Source organism: Ctenocephalides felis, unplaced genomic scaffold (assembly GCF_003426905.1).
Source record: "Ctenocephalides felis isolate EL2017-DRISC unplaced genomic scaffold, ASM342690v1 CF-g0.4_SCAFFOLD_01886, whole genome shotgun sequence".
Taxonomy (NCBI): Eukaryota; Metazoa; Arthropoda; class Insecta; order Siphonaptera; family Pulicidae; genus Ctenocephalides; species Ctenocephalides felis.
In genome coordinates this window covers 19471202-19492082 of record NW_020538040.1, presented here as the reverse complement: position 1 = coordinate 19492082, position 20881 = coordinate 19471202, and the positions used below count along the sequence as shown (strand labels likewise).

Here is a 20881-nt window from a genome sequence, read left to right as displayed (position 1 = left end):
CAGGCCGGTAATGATGCATTGTCTATTTTGATCAGTAACTTTTTGTCATCTTTCAATTAGCATCATTATCACTTTCATAAAAATTTGGTTTTTATTAGCAAAAAACTGAATAAAGTACAATTGGACATCATAATAATCATTGAATTGTTTACCATTGAAAGAGTTTTGTAAAGATCGAAACAAAAAGTAATTAGAAGATGCAAGGTCTTATATACTATCAATAGTCAATAACTAGAATAGAATAGAATTTTTAACGAGTGGCCAAAGATATGTGATGCCAATAATGGAATAAATCACCATTTCGATTTGTCAATTTAGGCAGCTTTTCTTCGAATGCGATGTTTAATTTCGTTAGTTATTCAATGTAGACATCAGAATTGATCGTTCGGTTGGGTGAAGACAATTCCTTTGTAATCAACTTCCGATTGAAAACATTTGTCACCGTTTTCATCCGGTTTACAAAAATCACAAGAACGAAATTTGGCAAATCAATTTGACACTGCCGTTTTATCAGGACTTATAAGATTCATAAGGTCACCATAAACAGTTCATAACTTTCAATGAGCTTAAGATGCCTTTTTACCTTTGCGGAAACAAAAAAAAACAAAATATGACAACAATTTTCGATATGATTATCCATCTTTCAACATACGCCAAATGAAAACTATGTAATCGAGCATAAAAAACTCTTTTTACTGAAGGACACCAAAATTGCCTACTAATAAAAGTAATTTAACATTCGGACTACGTCAGCAAACCGAAAAATTCAATTGAAATCATTTAAGATAAATACCGCATTTACTTAGTTGCCAACCTAATATTTTCGCTATATCAAAACAGGTTAAACAGTTGCATTAACATCCGCTTTAAGACGTAAAAAAGTTATCGAGTGCTGATAAAATACCAAAATAAAGCACAATTTACCATCGTGTACAATAATGGTGGTACCATTTGATATACGATGTGCCGTTTGAGGGAACGATTCTGTCGCATAACAGAAAAATGTTTTGGCAAGGCCATGTTATGAAGATAATATTGACAAAAGCCCTGCGGTTGGTGTGCAGTCAGGCGAATTTCTCAGGCTGTCCGATAGAAAACATAACCTAGAAGCCGCAAAAATGTCAAAAAAAACGATCTAGGATAACATTGTGTTTCCGATACAGCTCCATAACATACGAGTGACGTTGCAGTTTATGTATAAAACGCCTGAATGCACAGCAAATACATGACATTTTGACAGTATTCAGTATGATTCATTAGCATAATGTATGGAAGTCGGAGCATAACATGGCCTTGCCATAACATTTTTCTGTTATGCGGCAGAATCGGTTCCTGAATTAATTTTTAAACAAGTTGTACATATTAACTTCGTCGTAATTCCAAATATCATGTTGCATTACATCGACTAATTAAGTATTTCGACTCACTTGATTATGAATTCCGGCTGTTGCGGTTGCATGCACAGGGCCATTTTATCGTAAAAGTCGATATTGCTACTGATGTGAAACTTCGGCTCGGCCGTCAAACTGAATTCACAGACGGAACGCACGAAGGAGTTATCCACGCGCAGATGGCCTAAAATCGTCGCTCCAGCACTGAAAAATAAAATAGTTTTATAATAACATTATAATGGAAACATTATAATTCAAAAATTTATTAGAATAATCCAAATTGTTTTATTGTTTTTGATTTTATAAGAGAAGATTATGAGCTAATATATGAAAAATGCGACGGTCTTAACCAAAATAGTTGGACGCTTTTTTCCGCTCGTTTCAATATACCCTTTAATAAATGTATTACACCGGGCTATTACATATTTTTTCATAATCTCATTTTTAATAGGAATCTGAACTTTCATCCTATGGGCTGTTGTGGTCGAACTTATCTTTTTCTGTCGTGTTTAGATAAAAACCCAACGGATAACGTACCTATACTTGATTATTAACTTCCCGTAGGGTAAAAGTTATTGTAATCGTCCAAAAATCGAAATTGAAAATTTTTACATTTCCTCACGTTTTGAAGGTTTCTTAAGATTTTGGCATACCTTAGAAAATATGGATGTGTGTGTATGTGTATGTATGTATGGATACGATTTTTCGACCACGTTTTCAGGCGCACGGATCATCCGATTTGAATAGTTCAAAGAACATTCGATTTCTATTGATAGAGAGATGTGCTGATTAGTTTTTGGACAAAGGCAGGTCCAGCCGTTACGGAGATACAGAGCAAAGAGTGCAGAAAATAGAAATAGAGTTTTTGAGAGAACGGCATCCGATTTAAATGATCTAAAAAAAACATTCAATTCGTAATGATGGGGAGAAGTGGTGATTAGTTTTTGGCAAAGATAGGTCCAGCCGTTTCGAAGATACGGAGCTAAATGTACAAAAAAACGGCAATTTTTGAGATAACTGAGCATCCGGTTTGAATGATTCAAAAAACTTTCTCCTTGTGTTGACGAAATAATTGCTTCAGGCGAAAGAATTTTTTTTGTTTTTTTTTTTTAATTTAAAAAAAATATTTTTGTCAATACATAAGCTCTTATATTTTACATCTAAAAATTTAATTAACATTAATGAAAGTTACAGTATTTATAATAATCTATTTGAAAACATTTAATATTCCTTGGATATTTCATTAAGGTACCAGAAGTACCAGCAATTTGCTTTAAAGCACGATACCATACACAACTAGTTTTATTATTAAACTTGATCAAACATTTGTCATATCATATTTTATTAGATGCAGCAATGCACCAGAAGGTATATTTTCACTTAAAAACATATTTTATTGCTGTATTTCCAAGTGACAAAGGAAATCGCTACTGCTCGGTATCAAGTTATGCGTCTCCGTTATCCGATATTATTCCCAATAGAACCCCATATTAGATTGATTAAATAAATTTAGATCGATTTTGAATTTTGTTAGGTTTAAATGCAAGTATGTAAAAATAAAAGTTAGTCAAATATACAAATAAAATGGTACTTCCAAAGTAGCTTCAAGAGCACCAATACATTCTTCATTACCGACTGATTATTACAATGTAGCATTAAAGTAACAAATTACTTATTTTTTCTTACTTGGTTTCAATAAGAGAATGAGCGTTTCTATTCCATAACGAAATCTGTACTTGTCCAGAAAGATCAACAGAAGTTCCTCCCACAAGAGATAGTTCAGCTATGACGCCAGTTTGTAATGGTAGAGTTTCCTGGTGGTCGTATAACAAACTGGCAGCCTAAAAATAATAACCATACAAATAATAAAAATTTGGTCATTGAAATAAATTTATGACAAATTAAGCAACTAAAACATGTGTCTAGTATCACCTGATAAGCTGGTGTCTTGTCCGAGCCAGTTCCAGACCAAACGTGCCCCATGAGTTCACCTTGTCCAGTAAAGAATACAAATGGTCTAATGGTTACGCCATGGACAGTTATTTCCATTCCAGCAGTTGCATCTTCTTGCTCTTCCTCTTTGTCTTCGCCAGACGCCGTGGTGTCCGATACGAAACTGCCCAATCCACCGGCAAACATTCCCAACTAAAAAATAATAATTTATAGATAAGTAATAGAATTGTTTCAATAGTATTAGAACTTAAGTATTAATTGATAATAAAGAAGTTTTCTATTATCAGTTTAAAAGCAGAGCATTTTGGAAATCAGGAAATTGTGTGGATATTTAGACATATTAATTTTTGCTATGAAAATGTTTAATAATCAAAATTTCAATCTTATTATTATATATAGTATTAAAAAGTTTCGAAAATTTCATACGCCCATCTAAAATCTTTTTTTTTATACTTTAGCGATATGCCCAGTAGAGTTACTAAACGTACCAGGCACAACAACATATTGCAAAACTTTCCAATCATTATCTATTCTATTTTAATTATGGCAAAACTGACCATTACATAAAATGGATGAGCATATTTCTAATTGAAATTCATGGAATAATTACTATTACTATTGAACTAAATAAGTTGTTTCAACCAATTTCTTAAAAAGTTTGTGGAAAAGTCTAAACATAGATTCCAATTATGATCTAATTAAGAACCTTTGAGCTGAATTTATTGCAACTATTAAGAATGAAACTTACACTCATAATGTTGTGTAATTTGTTGTCTTCGCCATATTGTACATTAAAATCTACAACACCACGTTTGAGCATGCCTCCATTCATTTCTTGTACAGTCGCTAACTGTGTACTTGATGTATTAGAGCTTGCATACACTCGAGAAAACGCAGTGGATAAACCTTCAACAATATAAAAAATAATGTATTATTACATGCCACAATTTTTAAATATTTTATAATATTTATTTGGATTATGAACCTTTCTGTCCAAGAACATTATAATTATTAACACGCCTAGATTGCCGCAACAATTTGTTTACCCTATTTTCAAAGATTTCGGATTTGTCTGACTCGTGTCGCAATCTCTGCAAAACGTATTGTTTGACCTGAAATAAGAAAACAAATACTAAAATATTAGTTCAGAAAAAAATATAGTAAAGCAGTAATTAATAAAATTGCAAACCTCGAAAGCTTTATCTGGACTCCTCAAATAATCTAAAACATCTTTCAGCAGCTCATCTTTAATGCCTGCATCCAACAAAATGTCCAAAGCTAACGTTCTTGCGCTTGAATCAAATTTCTTCGTAATCTGGAAAAATATTTGAATGCAAGCCTTCTGTACAGTGTCGTACTGTAAAACTCTCTGAGGAAAGTTTTTCAAAGCTTTCATAGCTGTGACAGAAACAGGTTTGCTGCCTTTTGTGGCATGTTGGAGAAGGCTTTTCACTGTCGCAGGATCTTGCAAATTTCTCATTGCTCGAATGTAAACAAGACGACATTCATCATTCTGACATGCTTTGAGATTTTGACTAATATGTGTAGATACTTGTTGCACCAACTAAAATAAACAATATGGATAATGGAGATTTTAGATGCCAACTATATTATAAAATGGTTTAGATAACGGTTTAAACTGTTTAAAGAGTAAATAGAAGTTTTTTTTCTTGATTTGATATGTTTTTCCATTGTTTTTCGTCATATAAAATACACTGAATTAGGTAATTAGTATGGTATTTATTTATGAACACAAATGTAATTTAAACCTAGTAACATCTCTTTATAGATCACTTAACTATTTCATGTTTTTATATGTAAATACCACAATTGATGTGAAATATGATGCGGCTTCTAACATTTTTCTTCATCCTTTAAATAAGATATAAATATATTTTTATACAGATTGATTTAAACTGTTCACCTTATCTTCATAGCTGCGTCCAGGTAATTTTGCTAAATTTTTGGCCATTGCTGCCATAGTTTGAAGAAGTGTATCGGTCAATTTGTGATCCCTAGTTTTGTTCGCTTTCTTCTGCACCATTCTCAATATGTCTGCTAAAACTTCAGGTGATGGATGAGCACCCATAGATAAAGCCCAAAGATAACGTTCCCAGTTGTCAAGATCATGATCATTATCTAAGTCTAAGAAACGTTTGATGGCCTCATGGGATGATGATGTTTGGGCAAATCCACAAAGATCACAAAGTTGAGTTCTATAAAATGAGAAAGAATTCAGTTATACATTTTCCTATCAATAATTAAAATTACAAATTGCTGTAAAGGATTGTTAATAACATCAATATCCAAAATTTAAATATTTTATAAGCAGCTTTCAAAAGATCCGTTCATTTAAATATATCTACACTTCGGTGAATGAATTATTTCTTTCATACTTACATAATTTCTGCGTTTTTCAGCGAATCGAGAACTGATAATATTTGATCAGTAGTAGCCGCTCTGACCGCTGGAATAATCTTCACAAATGCTGTAGCAGCACGAGCTCCTCCAATCGATTCCTGCTTCAAACTGTTCCGATGTTCTGATACCAACCGTTCCATCTAATAAGACAATGGATTACTCGTCTTTTAATACACCTATCTCAAATATACTTAATATTTAGTTGTCAGCATATTTACCGTAGGACATTGTTCATCTTGGCAGAGAGACGGTTCCTTCTCAGCGCGCAGTGTTCTACTTGCAACATTTTTCAATTGTTTAACGGCATCTTGTAAATTGATGCTCTTAATTGGTGACATTTTCACCTTTTTGTCTTCCAGAACGAGTTCAATTTTCGTACGGACATTGGCACCTAAAATGCAATGGGGAATATGGAATTTTATAAAATATAATCATCATGTAGCATCATCAGCAGTTTATTTCTCACCTGCATCGCGTTTCAAAACCAATTCCAATTCGTGAACTTCATCAGCAATAATTGACTCCAAAAGACCTTCTTGATTTGTCTTATATTCGACTCCTCTTTGAGAATGTGTATGCACAGATAGGGCTTCATCAGGCCTCTCTCTTTTATTTTGATGGCTAATTAAGCAACGTTTTTTGGACTTCTTGACTCCTGAATGAGGGCCTGATGTCGTATAAGAAGCTAGACAATCGCCAGAAACATCAGATTCCATATGATCGCCATCTAGAAGTTGGAACTATAAAACATGGCATTTGTGTTATTACTTTCTTAAAAAATCGGAATGCAAATATAAAAAAGTGGTCTGTTTCCTTATCAAACTATTATCATTATTATGCTTTGTCAAGGTATCATGCTGAATTTTATTGAAACTTGGAGAAAACAATATTAAATGTTTAAAACTTATGCTGTTAATTGCAGTCAATCAAAATATAGGTAATATTTTTTTACCAACCTGGAAAAGACTGACAAGTCCTCTCTTGAAATTTATCATGGATAACGGCTCATCGGGATCCACGTACAAATGTTCTATTTTTCCATTGGACCACGTCGCATAAAATACCTTGTTTTTGGCACTTTCAATTCTTGAACTGTGTTCTACAAAACCTTCAGGAGCTGGTGCTTTCCGAGATTTTACGTGTAATTTTGGATACAGCAACTAGATAATCAAAATATATAAGTATTGTCATAATAAATAAGACTTAATATGAAACGATTTGTAATCCAACGGAAAACTCACGTTGTTTTCAGAAGTTGGAATAACATAAATTTCATATTTTTTTACCTCAAATCTTAACATTTTGTCACCATTTCCGCCATCCCAAATGGCTCCAACGTTCAATCTGCCGGTTATCCTATAGCCAACATCTCCACCAGCACGTATCGACCTGGGTTCATTCACCAGGACGGTGCTCTGGATTCGATATCCTACTCCTGCACTCATTGGGAAAGGGTCTGGCCTGGAGAGTCCATTTGCTAAATTAGGACAAGAAGATGCCAGTAGTTGATAATGAAAGAAATATTAAAGTTTCCTATCTTAATTAAATAATTACTATTAGATTCTTTTATGTTATCATTCTGTCTACTCCCAATTTTTTTACTATCCTACTAAACATTGCAATTATTTTAGTTATACGAGAATAAGATTGTAATAAATAATATTTGTAAATTGATGAAAAATACAGATATTATATCAATTACAACCTTATAAATTTTAAAATCTATCGTATGTAATGTTATGCTCCTATATCTATACACAACTAATTAAAATTTTTCGGGGGATGAAAACGAAAGTGGTGTTTTTGCTAATGTTTTATTTGTTAATTTAATAAAATAATAATTTAGAGTATGAATAATAGAAAAATAGAGCAATCCAAAAAAATAATCTCTTACTTTGAGAAAGTAAAAATACTTATTTGTGTTTTCCATCTTTTTATTCTGGCAAACTGAATATCAGATATCAAATCAGTTTTAAATATCAATCATAATACATTCAATTTACATCGAAGTAATCTAATATCCAAAGTTAAATTTTAAATAAAAAATCGTGCAACTTTCTACTTGGAAAAATGGTATCCAATAATGCAACTATTATGGATTTTATATTATTTTAAACAAATAAATTTCCATTGAGGCCAGTGGTAAAAATGTACCATTTGGAGCATTATTAGTACTAGTAGCAGGGCTGAATACTACTGGCAGTATCAGCAAAATTTACAACCTATTTAGCTGAGTATATTTAAGAAAATCATTTCATTAACGTCACGAAGGAAAAGTTTATGTTTTCATCAAAAAATCCAAGTCGCTAATTTTATGTTTCCTCGATGTTTCAAGCCATTCTGAATTGAATGAGACCAAATTTGGAAAAAGTATTGTGTGTGTGTAAACAGATTTTTTGCCGTAAATCGACGTTTTCTGAAAAAAGACTGGACCGATTTCAAAAATTTAAAAGCCATTCGATGTGTCTCAATGAGGACTAGCGTTTATCAATTTTGCGTGACGATCAGCCAAGCCGTTTCTTTGTAAATTGCAGAAAAGTGAAAAACTTTTCGTCTACGTTTTAGCCCGTAATTCTGAAACGATTTTGAAAATTCAAAAACCGTTCGAAAGATATTAGTTGGGAATGATACTGATTAGTTTTCGGTAAAAATCTACCGAGCCGTTTTCTTGTAATTGACTGTTGAATAAAATTTAACTTCATTTAACTTTTTTTGGCGATACATATCATGGTCTTATAGAACATACTGAACTATTTTACTTGAAGTAGTTTAATTTTAAAAATTCATCAAAGTTTGAGAAAATGAGTATTTTTAACGTTTGTTAAAATTAAAATTAGACGATTTACTTGGTACAACGATAGAGTACTTGGTCCTGCGGAATCTGGCTCAATTATAAAAATTATTGTGAAAATTTGCTTTTAGAAATTACCTCGAGTTAACGTGTTCGTTCGTTTTCAATTATGTGTAATAAATCCACTCGGAATACTTTTAATCACTCATAAATTAATTAATTTTTTAATGGTCAAGTCCATTATTTGCACATATCGGGAAGTTTATGTAACTTGCCTCAAGGCAAAATACCAATACCAACGAGTTTATATATGTTATTATCAAAAGGTCATATAATAACAAATTACTCGTGCTTTCCAATTAGTACTAATCAATGGACTAGTAAATTTAAATTTTAACTGAATATATAATAGTTTTTCGAATTACAAATTTGTTGTCAATGAATAACGACATTATTCAGTAATAATTTAGTGGTCATTAGTATAATTTATTCCTAGTTACCTTCTCAACACGCAATTAAAAAATACCCATTTCAAAACGCTTGATAAGTGAAATACATACATAGTTACAATCGCATTTTTAAATGCAGTTCCCTAGTAAAAATTTAAAATTATTTCTAATTGTGGTGATAACGCATGGACCTTCAATAAACGTAGATTTCAGCAATAATTAAAGCGAATATTCAAAACTGATATGTTATTTATTTATTTGAATCGTCATTTTGTATTTAGAAAATAAGCAGTGCACGTCGTGTTAAAGGGCTTATCTTGTTTGAAGTAAATGAAATTTAAATTGCAGTATTATTTTTATTCCAATTCCAATTGCCTGCACCAAGGCGACAGATTCTGAAAAGAAAACTTTACCAAGAACTTGAAGCTCGACTTTACCTCAAAGGTTTACCACCAACATCTCAAAAAACAATTTAAGTTGTAAAATTTTATACGCACAAATTTTAAAGTAGAGGGCAAAAGATTCGTAATCAGCCATTGCCAAATTCAGAGACTTCGCTACCACGATATAAACGACAACATTGTCATGTTTGTAAAGAAAGTATTTTTTTCGTCGTTTTTGAGCATTTAAGTATACTTTATTTTATTATTTCATAAGTTGTATTATTATTATTAAGTTAGATTCACCAGTTTTACTTCTATAGTCCATAGAATAGCTTAGATGTGATTGGGGTAAAAAGGACCAACAAAATCTTTTACACTGTAGAGGTGTAAACCATAAGAAACTAGTAAATAGAGATGTAAAATCAGTTAAAAAAAAGCAATTTTACAAATGATAAATTAAATAAATATTTATCCTGACTCTGATGATGAACTTCTCTGACAAAGTTCCATATGAAGATGGTATAAAATGTGCCCATAATATATGTATTTCAAATAGTCGTTTTCATTTTATTTGAAATAATTGTATTTCAAGAAACAATGAGTCTGATTATGATAAATTAAACAGAAATACCTGCTAAACCAATATTGGTGATAGTAGTAACAATTGATTTTTTTTTTGTTCATGTTAAAAAATACATAATTATATTATGATTTTTAATTTTGTTGCTCAATCTAATAAGTAGACTGCATTTTGTCTATTAAATAATGTAACTATTATCCCATAAAACTCCTTTTAAATTAAAAAGAAGATGGATTTTTCGCCAAATCAATTTGGAACTTTGGGTCCCGCCCTATCATATGCATATCAGAACTTAATAAGTACATTGCCTTGTCGGTTGATTTATTGTTGACTTTTTATTGACATGGGTAGATGGCAACCCAAACGGTTGTCTCATCTATATCAAATTGTAGTTTTACTTCATGTGAAAAGTTTGTCATGTGAAACGTTACCGAATCTTATTCAAAAAATTAGTTATAGGTATTACTGGTTAATATATTGATTTCATAAAAGTTTTAATTATACTAAAATGTAATATAATTAAAGCAATATATTACCTTATGCTAATCACATCATGTAATTTTATGATTACAACTTATGGATTATCGAACTTGGTTCATTAAGAGTTTCAACATTGACTGTGGTCTCTGAATATACAGTTATTTTCATAGTATTCAATACGCTCGGTTAATATATATATATATATATATATATATATATATATATTTCATCTTATTTATCAAATAGGACTCAATCTGTTTATCTTAATGATCGTGGTTCAGTAATTATCTCAGACAAACAAAATATTAAGCTCGGTGTCCCTCAGGGCTCAATTCTCGGACCATTATTATTTCTCATCTACATAAACGATCTGCCAAAATGTACAGATCTCTGTAAATTTATTCTTTTTGCCGACGACACTAGTGTGATTATAAAAAGCAATTCCTTAGAAGAAGTAAATAATAAATTATATCTAGTTATGAAGTCAATTTCGAATTGGTTCAATTCTAATAATCTTTTGCTCAATAATGACAAAACCCAAATTATGTCTTTTCGAACAGTAAATAGGATAAGTCATGAGATCAATTCTTTAACTATCAATAGCATTCAATTTGAATTTTCCTCAGTCTCAAATTTCTAGGGATCCAATTACAAAAAAACCTAAACTGGGACAATCATATTCATTCCATACTTGTACCTAAGTTAACCAAAACCTGTTTCATGTTGAGAATTCTTAAATCAAAAGTTAGTTTAAATTGCCTTCTTTCAATTTATTATTCTAATTTCTATTCGCATCTCGCTTATGGAATACAATTCTGGGGATTCTCATCATCCTTAAAGGATATATTCAAAATACAGAAAAGAGCATTAAGAATAATTTTTTCCCTCAGTTCCTTATCCTCATGTAGGAATCTTTTCCGACAATATAACATTCTCACTGTTCCCTGTATATTTTTGCTAATTACGTTGTCATTCATAAAGAATAATCCTGAACGCTTCAACCTATCCTCCATGTTAAATTCCTATTATAAAACAAGAAATTTGACTATAAAAGGACCAACTTTTAAACTTGAAACATCTTTTAATACCATAGACGGAAGAGGAGTACAGCTTTTTAATCTACTCCCACTACATATTAGGAAACTGAATGATCGTCAATTTCATAATACTATTGTTAAACTTTTAAAAGCTCAAAGTTTCTACGATACTTCTGAGTTTGCCAATTTCGATATCAAACATTATTTTGATAATGAAATGCCTACTGTTACTAATTAATACTTCTTTTTGCAACAGTTAAAATTTTTTTCCCTTTTCAATACCTTTGCTAATTTTTATTCTAAATTATTTTACCATTTTCCTACTTTAAGTATTTTATCATTACAATTATTTTCATATTGTATATTCTTTTTTGATACTGCTCTTAATTTTTATTTTCCAGATATGATACTCAACTAAAAATTGCATAACGGATATTTCAAGGATTTTTTTACCATAAGAAGACTCTCAAGATCTACAACAATTAAACTATTTGAATTTTATTACATTTTTTTTTTCTTCAAGTCATTGTATTAGATATTACTAATGTTAGGCGTAATATTGTTTAATAGTTGTATTTTACTATACTTAATTCAATTAGGATAATTTATTTTCTGTAATTATTAAATTTATTCCTGTATCCGTAAATATAAATATAAATATAAATATAAATATAAATATAAATATAAATATAAATATAAATATATATATATATATATATATATATATATATATATATCGTATATTTCATTCATATATTAAGTCATTCAATTTTAAATTTGTATGGAAATTTATAAAAAAAAATCAACAGTGTATTCAATTTAATTTAACAGAGTCATCTTGATTACTCTTGGTTGGTGTCCTTTTAAATATGTAGAACAAGAAGGAATGTTTTTTTCATATATTATTTCATGTAAAAAATGCTGTTCGAGACAGAAAAAACGTAATGTACGTATATGGGTAAGATATGTTGCCGGTGCATCAGTTATTGAACTAGTTTGCAACATTTTGATGTCAAAGGTGGAGATTATCAAATGCAACTAATGGATGTTTTCTTTAACCCCTATCGAGTTAAAAAACGACGATATTCTTTCGAAAATCCTATATAATGAATCATAATTACACCAAATTGTTAATTATTATTACTTTTCTAAGGGAAAATTTTAGAAATTCCAAAAATGATACAGAAATATATTTTTTTTGTCAAAGGCTGATCCAGCCGTTTTGGAGGTTCGGAAGAAGAAAACGCAAAAGCGGATTAAATTTTAGAGCCATTAATGAATATTTGGATTGTGCATATATAAAATTATCATATCTTTACAAAGCTTTCAATATTATTTCTGACTGATAAATATTTTTCAAAATGTACTACAGTAATTTACTAAGGTTTACCGGTACATAGAAAATTGCAATATTGTCCTCTAGTCAAACTTTTTATATATTGGAGTGAACCATTCCATGGTAAAAATTGTCATTTGGTATTCAAAAATAATCATTTTGTATATGTTAATTAATCATATTTTATAGCTATTATATATAAGCATAATTTTCATCCATACACACAAAATAGTTATTATCTCCAATAGGCTTTGAGCATATAGAATTTGCTAAAAAATTATTAATACCAAAAATTTACCTTCGATTGATTATTTTATCATATTGCGAATCTTTAAAACTCTTAATGTAACAAGCCTCTAGATTTCTGTGCAATATCTATCAGGGAAATAAAATTGGATTCTTAATCATTTGGAACCAAATTTGGTAAAGTTGGTTTGCGTATGTGTGTATGTGAGACGATTCTTGCCTTTCATCGACGTTTTCTCAAAAACGGTTGCACCGATTTCAAATTATTTAAAACTATTCTATTACCTCGATCGACCAAGTCATTTATTTGCAATTAGCAAAAGTTTTCGTCCACGATTTAGCTAAAAATCCCATTAATTAACCTACACAATGTAACGGATAACTGAAAACTCTTCATATGGCTATGTTTTCTAGAATTTTGTGTATACCTTATATTTGTTAAATAAACTTTATTTTATGCTTTCTCTATATTTTATTCAAAATTAAGTCAACGGATAGCTATAATAAAAAAAACAATTTGCTTGAAATAGTCATTCACTTTCATGCATATATGTCAAGGAAATATTCTACATTTGAAGTAATTATTCAACCCACGGTTCGTGCAATTCTTACAAATGATTTAAACTATGCAAATCATCACGCACGTATTTTATATGTGTACATTAAGAAATTTAAAGAATGTAACTGTATTCTAAATTTAAAAAAAATGCCTACTGACAATTAGGTAGGTGTGTTCTTTTACCAATATTTTTTATAATATTCATATATCGATACTTTGTGGAGTTCATTTTCAACGTGAATGTTATTTAACTTCCCGTAGGGTAGTTATAGAAATGGGCCGAAAATCGAAAATGAAAATTTTTGCATTTCTCGACGTTTTGAAAGTTTCTGAACATTGTGGCATACCTCAGAAAAAATGGATGTGTGTGTGTGTGTTTTGTATGTCCGCATTTTTTCTTCCACGTTTTCGGGCGCACGGAACAACTGATTTGAATGGTTCAAAAAACATTCGATTCCTATTGATAGGGAGATGTGCTGATTATTTTTTGGCAAAGGCAAGTTCAGCCGGCTCGGAGATACGTAGCAAAGAGTGCAGAAAATAGAAATCGAGTTTTTGAAAGAACGGAGCATCCAATTTGAATGATCGAAAAAACATTCAATTCGTAATGACGGAGAGAAGTGGTGGTTGGATTTTGGCAAAGGCAGATCTAGCCGCTTCGGAGATAACGAGCTAAATATGCAAAAATGGCAGTTTTTGAGAGAACTGAGCATCCGATTTGAACGATTCAAAAAACTTTCTGCTTGTTTCGACAAAATAATTGCTTTTGGAAAAAAAATTATTTCAATTATTTCTCCCAATTTTTTTTTTCTCAAAATTTTTTTTTTTTTGTATATCGAAAATAATTGAGATTTTAATATTAATTCTAGCTAAAGTTCTAAAGCTCACTTATATACTTTAAATAAATAATTTTAACTTTGTAATTCAGTTTATATAACTCTTATAAATATTAGACAATGTTACACTATTTATAATAATATATTCGAAAACATTTAATATTTTTCGAACATTTCGTTACTGTACGGGAAGTTTCAGCAATTTGCCTTAAGGCACGATGCCATACACAACTAGTTTACTTATTTCATTTAACATTTCTGATTCTGTGCAACATACAGATATGTGAGGTGTAAATATATAATCAGTAGATCTTTTATTAATATTTTTATTACAATTGACGTGATTTACATACGTTTTATATCCATATCATGATTTTGTCTACTAATTTTGATATCCTTTACATTAAATTAGCATGTGATTAAATTGCATTGCGTGCATCGACGTTCGTATTACTATGTAGTATGTAATGTATACTTAGTCGATGTTTAATCTGATATTCATATCTTCACGTGTGACTAACATTAAAAATGTTGCTGCCGAAGTAACCTTATACTCTAATCAAGATTAGAGTTCAGCGAATCTGAGTAATAAAATTCGTTAGATTGCAACGAGAATGTAAGGAATACAATACACGAATTTGTCCATGAAACAAAATAAAACCTGCTGAAAACAGGTGCAAAGCTGAAATTTGCCAGAAAAAGGTGATGCGGTATGTTGGTAAGATTTTAAAGGAGTTGTTCATTCAGGAGTTGGCCATTTGTCATCAGCTGGATAAACTAAATGATATTTTAATAGAAAAGATCAGAATTAACCCACAACAAGGTATAGTCCTGCATCAAGGCGAGGCAAGACCTCACAAAAGTTTGGTCAATCGCCAGAAGCTTTTGAAGCTTAAATGGGACCCAATGACACATTCATCATATTCTCCAGATCTGCCATCATCGGACCATTATTTATTCCGGTCACTAAAAAAAATTTTTAGGCACTTTGATCAATTTTTGCCAATAACGACCAAAATATTTATGATTTCAGAATTATAATACCAGTAGTAATAATAATATGACAAAAGATGTTGGATCAAAACTGCCAATGCATAATTTATTAAAGTAAATATTTATTGTACGAAAATTACGTGCAAAAATATCTATGAAAAACGAAGTTACTTTCCGAACAAGCCAAAAGCAAGAATGAGATTACTGTTTAATACAATTATATTTGATACATAATGTTTTATTTGAAAATCGTCATGCATACCTGCTTGAGAAGATACTACTTATTCAAAAGTAAGTCCGATAAGAAAAATTCACACCAGTTTACCATTACAGTTCGAAGAAATTCTAATACTAAGAATTAGATAAAATCGTAATAAAACTTATCGTCTATTAATAAAATACAATATGAAAGAAATATATACAGTAAAAAATAAATTACACACTCGCATTAGTGACATATGTTAGTAAAATAGATTAAATTTATAATAGTTCTATAGCATTCCTACCTGGAGCCATAGCAGCTCTGCTACCTGAAACAAGAAAACAGAGTAGATAGATAGACAGCCTCCACCGTAGTACATAATATAAATTAATATAATTTATTAGCACAGAGGTTCTCAATCATTTTCTATCGCTTTGAATACAATAAGGTGAAAATAATTTTTATACAGTGTCCAAGAAAATGATTGAAAATCACTACATTGTTAACCCTTCACATAATCATGGAAAGATCGAATTGAATATAATTTTAAATTTAAAACTGCGTAAGGAAGAACAAGAAATAAGCATCTACTTTGTCCCACCAATAAAATAATTCGATAAGAATATTTATTAAAACCAAAAAATAATGCAATTTAGCTCACTCTCGTAAAACTGGTCTTTTTAATCAATTTGCTTTAATATTTGGTATCATGAAAGTTGCGTAAGTTAGGATCTTATGTTAAACTATAAAATTATTTTTTAAAAATTGGTCGACTTTTTTGAACCTGTTTGACCTATTTTGAACTGACTGTGAGTAAAATGCTGCACTAGCGAAGATTATGTCATTTTTAGGTTTTTATTTTTTTACTGAAAATTTTTTAATGGTAAAATTATCAAGTATTTTACCATTTTACAATCCTGATTAAATGCGCCAACTATTGATGAAACTTGCCAACACACTTTAGCACATTTTTTAAAGAAGGGCCTCTCAAAGTCAATTTTGAAATTCATTGTTCAACAAAAAGTCTGAAAAACTTGGTGCAAGTATGGTATTTTTATGCTTAAATCAATAAAATTAATAGATGTTGGCCATAATAACCGAAAAACTGTCATAATTTATCAAAGCTCTAGGTTGCGCTTAAAAGCTCACAATTTTCAAACCTGAGATATTTTTTTCTAATTTTCTCAGGATAATTAAGTTGATAAGGTCTGGGACACACTGTTTGCTAATTTCCTAATTTGAACCATTAGAAACAGGATTTCCTAATTTGTATGGTTCGACTCAAAAAAATCTGATTCTAAACATGATTCGATATGGACAAAAAACAAACATCAATGTATTATTCATTTAGTAAATGTGATCAAAATTTATGATAAATTAGTAAACCAAGTAAAAAGTGTAAACATAAATTACCATTATCAAAAAATCCTACGTAATCAAAAGTTACGTGTGATTCACAGACTTTCTGGTGTTAAGTAATAGTTTCAAAAACAATTTTATGAGAAGGAAAATTTTATAAGACAAATGGTCTGAAAATTGATATATGGTTTCTAGAACACACATTTATTATCAAAATTAAATATTAATATTTCACGAACGAACGAATTTCCTCCCAGCTCTCTATCAAACCCAAAGACAATGACGCTGTTGTATCTGCGCATTTTTATATTTACATTTATTAAAATTATGTTTTTATATTTATTAATTACCTGTAGGGTAAATTATAGCAATCGCAAAAAAAATGAAAATAAAATTTTTACGTTACAGAGGTTTTTGAACATTTTGCCATACCTTAGAAAAAATTGATGTATGCGTGTATGTGAAAAAAATTGCCATTTGGCGGATAAAATGATCATTAGACCTATGCACATCAAATTATCACATGTTTTATAGATATTTTAATAATCATAACAAATTTTGTTCACTTTTCTATGAGTTCTGAACCAATGTTTATCGCGATTGCTTTTTTTTTATTTATGATTTATTGGCTTTATAACTAGTACATTAGCCATATACTAAATTACATAATATCTACACCATCTCTTAGTCTAGTCTTACGTATATATCATTGTTTTATGCTTTGAAAAGATGTTTAGAATCCTAATTAATTTAAAATATAAAAGAAATCAAATTTTTTAAAAGGGTCTTCTTTTTCAAAAATTTTAAAATCTCAAAGATCGATTTTTACAGAGTTCTTAGAAAATTGAATCTTTTTTAAAAACATAATTTTTTTTTAAATTATATTTATATTTTGCGCCTTGATACGAGTTGATTCGAATCAAGTAAAATGTGATTCGAATCAAGTTGAATAATTCGAATCACTTCATTCGAGTTGGCACATTACTAGTAGTTACTATACAAACAAAGAATAATATATGCACTTTATAATTAACATAAATTATAATTAAAATATTATAATTATTTTTGTAAATAATTTTTACCATAAATGCTTAATCAAAAAAAAAAAGATTAATATTAATTTGATTTAATTTTTGTACTAAAAACATTGTTAAAGTCGGGAAATATTGATTCGATTTAATGACATCGTACATTAAGAGGTGAACTATATTATTAACATTTGATTTACATACTAATTGAATTTTTAATACGTTTTAATATGAGAATATGTGGCTTAAATAGTAAAATATTATTATTATTCTATATAATTTTTTTCGTTTTTCATTGTTGGTTGGGTTTCGGTGTATTTACTTTTATTCCTTATATATAAACAGATTTTCAAGAGTGGATTCAAAATCTGAACTTAACCAAAGATAATAAATGATATGTTGAATCGTACTATCGTATCGCAACCTTTGACTCTTTGACTCAACCTCAGATGAATGTAAATTTTATGAATGTATTTATACCCATCAATTTATAAATTTACTGCATGTGTAATGTTAATGATCTACAATTTTGTAATATAAATTGTTAACTAGTTAAGAGAAGAAATGAAACAAAAATTAAGTAGTTATTGTTATAACTTGATGGTACTGCACCGAATATAAAAATTTTAGTTGGATTTTAATAGGTACAAATATTCAAAGGTACTTAATAATAAATCAGTATATCCGGCCAAGCTCTATAAAAAACCTTTCTGTAACAAGTGTGCAGCCTATACAAATAAATTATATGTATATAGTTAAATAAATTCACACACACACATATATATATATATATATATATATATATATATATACATGTATATATAATTTAGAACTACTAGGTTAATGATTTAAAATTCCGGTTTGTTTTTTATGCAAATAGTTAATGGTTAGCAATTGATAATGAGTTTAAATAATTTTATAATCACTATCATTTACATTTTTGTTTTAGTTTAGTCGACTACTGAATAAACATTAATGACTACAACAATTTTCTATTTCAAATTGTAATAAATGCTAGAAGACTAATGCTAGAAAAATACTATTCAAAATCAAAATTAGTGTATTCATAAATTAGACTTATTTTTAACTTCCTGAAGAAGAAGTTTATGTTTTCATCAAAAAATCCGATTCGCTAATTTTATGTTTTCTCAACGTTTCAAGCCATTCTGAATCGAATGAGACCAAATTTGGAAAAAGTATGTGTGTGTATGTGAACAGATTTTTGCCGTAAATCGACGTTTTCTCAAAAACGGCTGGACCAATTTCAAAAATTTAAAAGCCATTCGATGTATCTCTATGAGGACTAGCGTTTCTCAGTTTTGTGCGATGATCGGCCGAGCTGTTTCTTTGTAAATCGCAGAAAAGTGAAAAATTTTTCGTCCACGTTTTAGTCCGCAATTGTGAATCGATTTTGAGATTTCAAAAAACCGTTCGAAAGATATTGGTTGGGAATCGTGCTGATTACTACGGTAGATACCATAGTCTTATAGATCATACTAAAATATTACGGCCCCACAACTCGTTTTACTTAGTTTGCAAAAATTAGTATAGTTTTTTTGGCATTTGTCAAAATTAGACCTTTGATCGACGTTTTCTCAAAAACGCCTGAACCGATTTCAGAAATTTAAAAGCCATTTGACGTATCTCAAGGAGGACTATCTTTCCTCAGTTTTGTGCAGCGATTGGCCGAGCCGTTTCTTTGTAATTTGGAAAAAAGTGTTGAAATGTTCGTCCACATTTGAGCTCATACTATCAAATCGATTTTAAAAAATCAAAAACTGTTCGAAAGATATTAGTTGGGAATGATACTGATTAGTTTCGGGTGAAAATCTACCGACCTGTTTTCTTGTAATTAATTGTTGAAAAAAATTTAAGCCGACTTTCATGGAACTTTTTTGGCGATATATATCATGGTCTTATAGAACTTACTGAAATATTACGGCCTTACGACAAGTAGTTTAATTTTAAAAATTCATCAAAGTTTGAGAAAATGAGTAGTTTTTTTTACGTTTGTTAAAATTAAAATTAGACGATTTACTTGGTATAACGATAGAGTACTTGGTCTTAATGAACATACTAAACCATTAAAGTCCTGCAGAATCTGGTTCACTTATAAAATTTATTGATTTGTGAAAATTTGCTTTTAGAAAATACTCCAAGTTAACGTGTTCGTTCGTTTTCAATTATGTGTAATAAATCCACTCGGAATACTTTTAATCACTCATAAAATGATTTATTTTTTAATGATGCAGTCGATTGTTTACACATATCGGGAAGTTCATGTAACTTGCCTCAAGGCAAAATATTAATACCAACTAGTTAATTTTATTTTTCACACCATTTTACTTGTGAGTAGCATATTAGTTGTTGTTTTAAATATTTTTTGAAATAAAAATTTAAAACATAAATAATTACTAAACTAATTCTTACCAAAGAACGCAAGTACACATATTATCCCTAAAGTTCTCGGAGGTAACATTTTATTATAATATTATATCGCACTACGAACTAAAACTATTTAAACAATTTAATTAACTGTTTTTTTCAAACACTATTTTAGTTTAGAAGTTCAATGAATATTTCTTTTGAAAAGTATTTAATTTGAACATATTGCACTCTCTTTAAATAATTTAAATAATCAATCGACTATCAATTTAAAATGATTTTTTCGATGAGATCAAACGTACAAAACAGTCCACATCCACATCACAAGCGGTTATCACGACATGTTTAGAATGAAATGTATAAAGTTGGCACTATTGTAAATTATGAAATGTAATGGTATTTTATTTATTTCGAATTAATCGACATCACTGTGATTTTGTTTAAGATATGTC

At 29.7% G+C, this 20881-nt stretch overlaps 1 protein-coding gene across 1 annotated transcript; it reads right to left on the bottom strand.

Annotated features, from left to right (window-relative positions):
- Positions 1-1423: 1423 nt before the first annotated feature.
- Positions 1424-20679, bottom strand: LOC113374723 (microsomal triglyceride transfer protein large subunit-like). The gene is made up of 14 exons (XM_026614695.1): positions 20475-20679; positions 15962-15985; positions 7052-7242; positions 6722-6925; positions 6232-6505; positions 5984-6156; positions 5745-5905; positions 5269-5560; positions 4534-4908; positions 4330-4456; positions 4093-4250; positions 3324-3536; positions 3078-3232; positions 1424-1595 (listed from the first exon to the last, which is right to left on the bottom strand). Exons 1-14 carry the CDS (start codon positions 20521-20523, stop codon positions 1424-1426), a joined length of 2568 nt encoding a protein of 855 aa, XP_026470480.1. The 5' UTR covers positions 20524-20679.
- Positions 20680-20881: the final 202 nt, after the last annotated feature.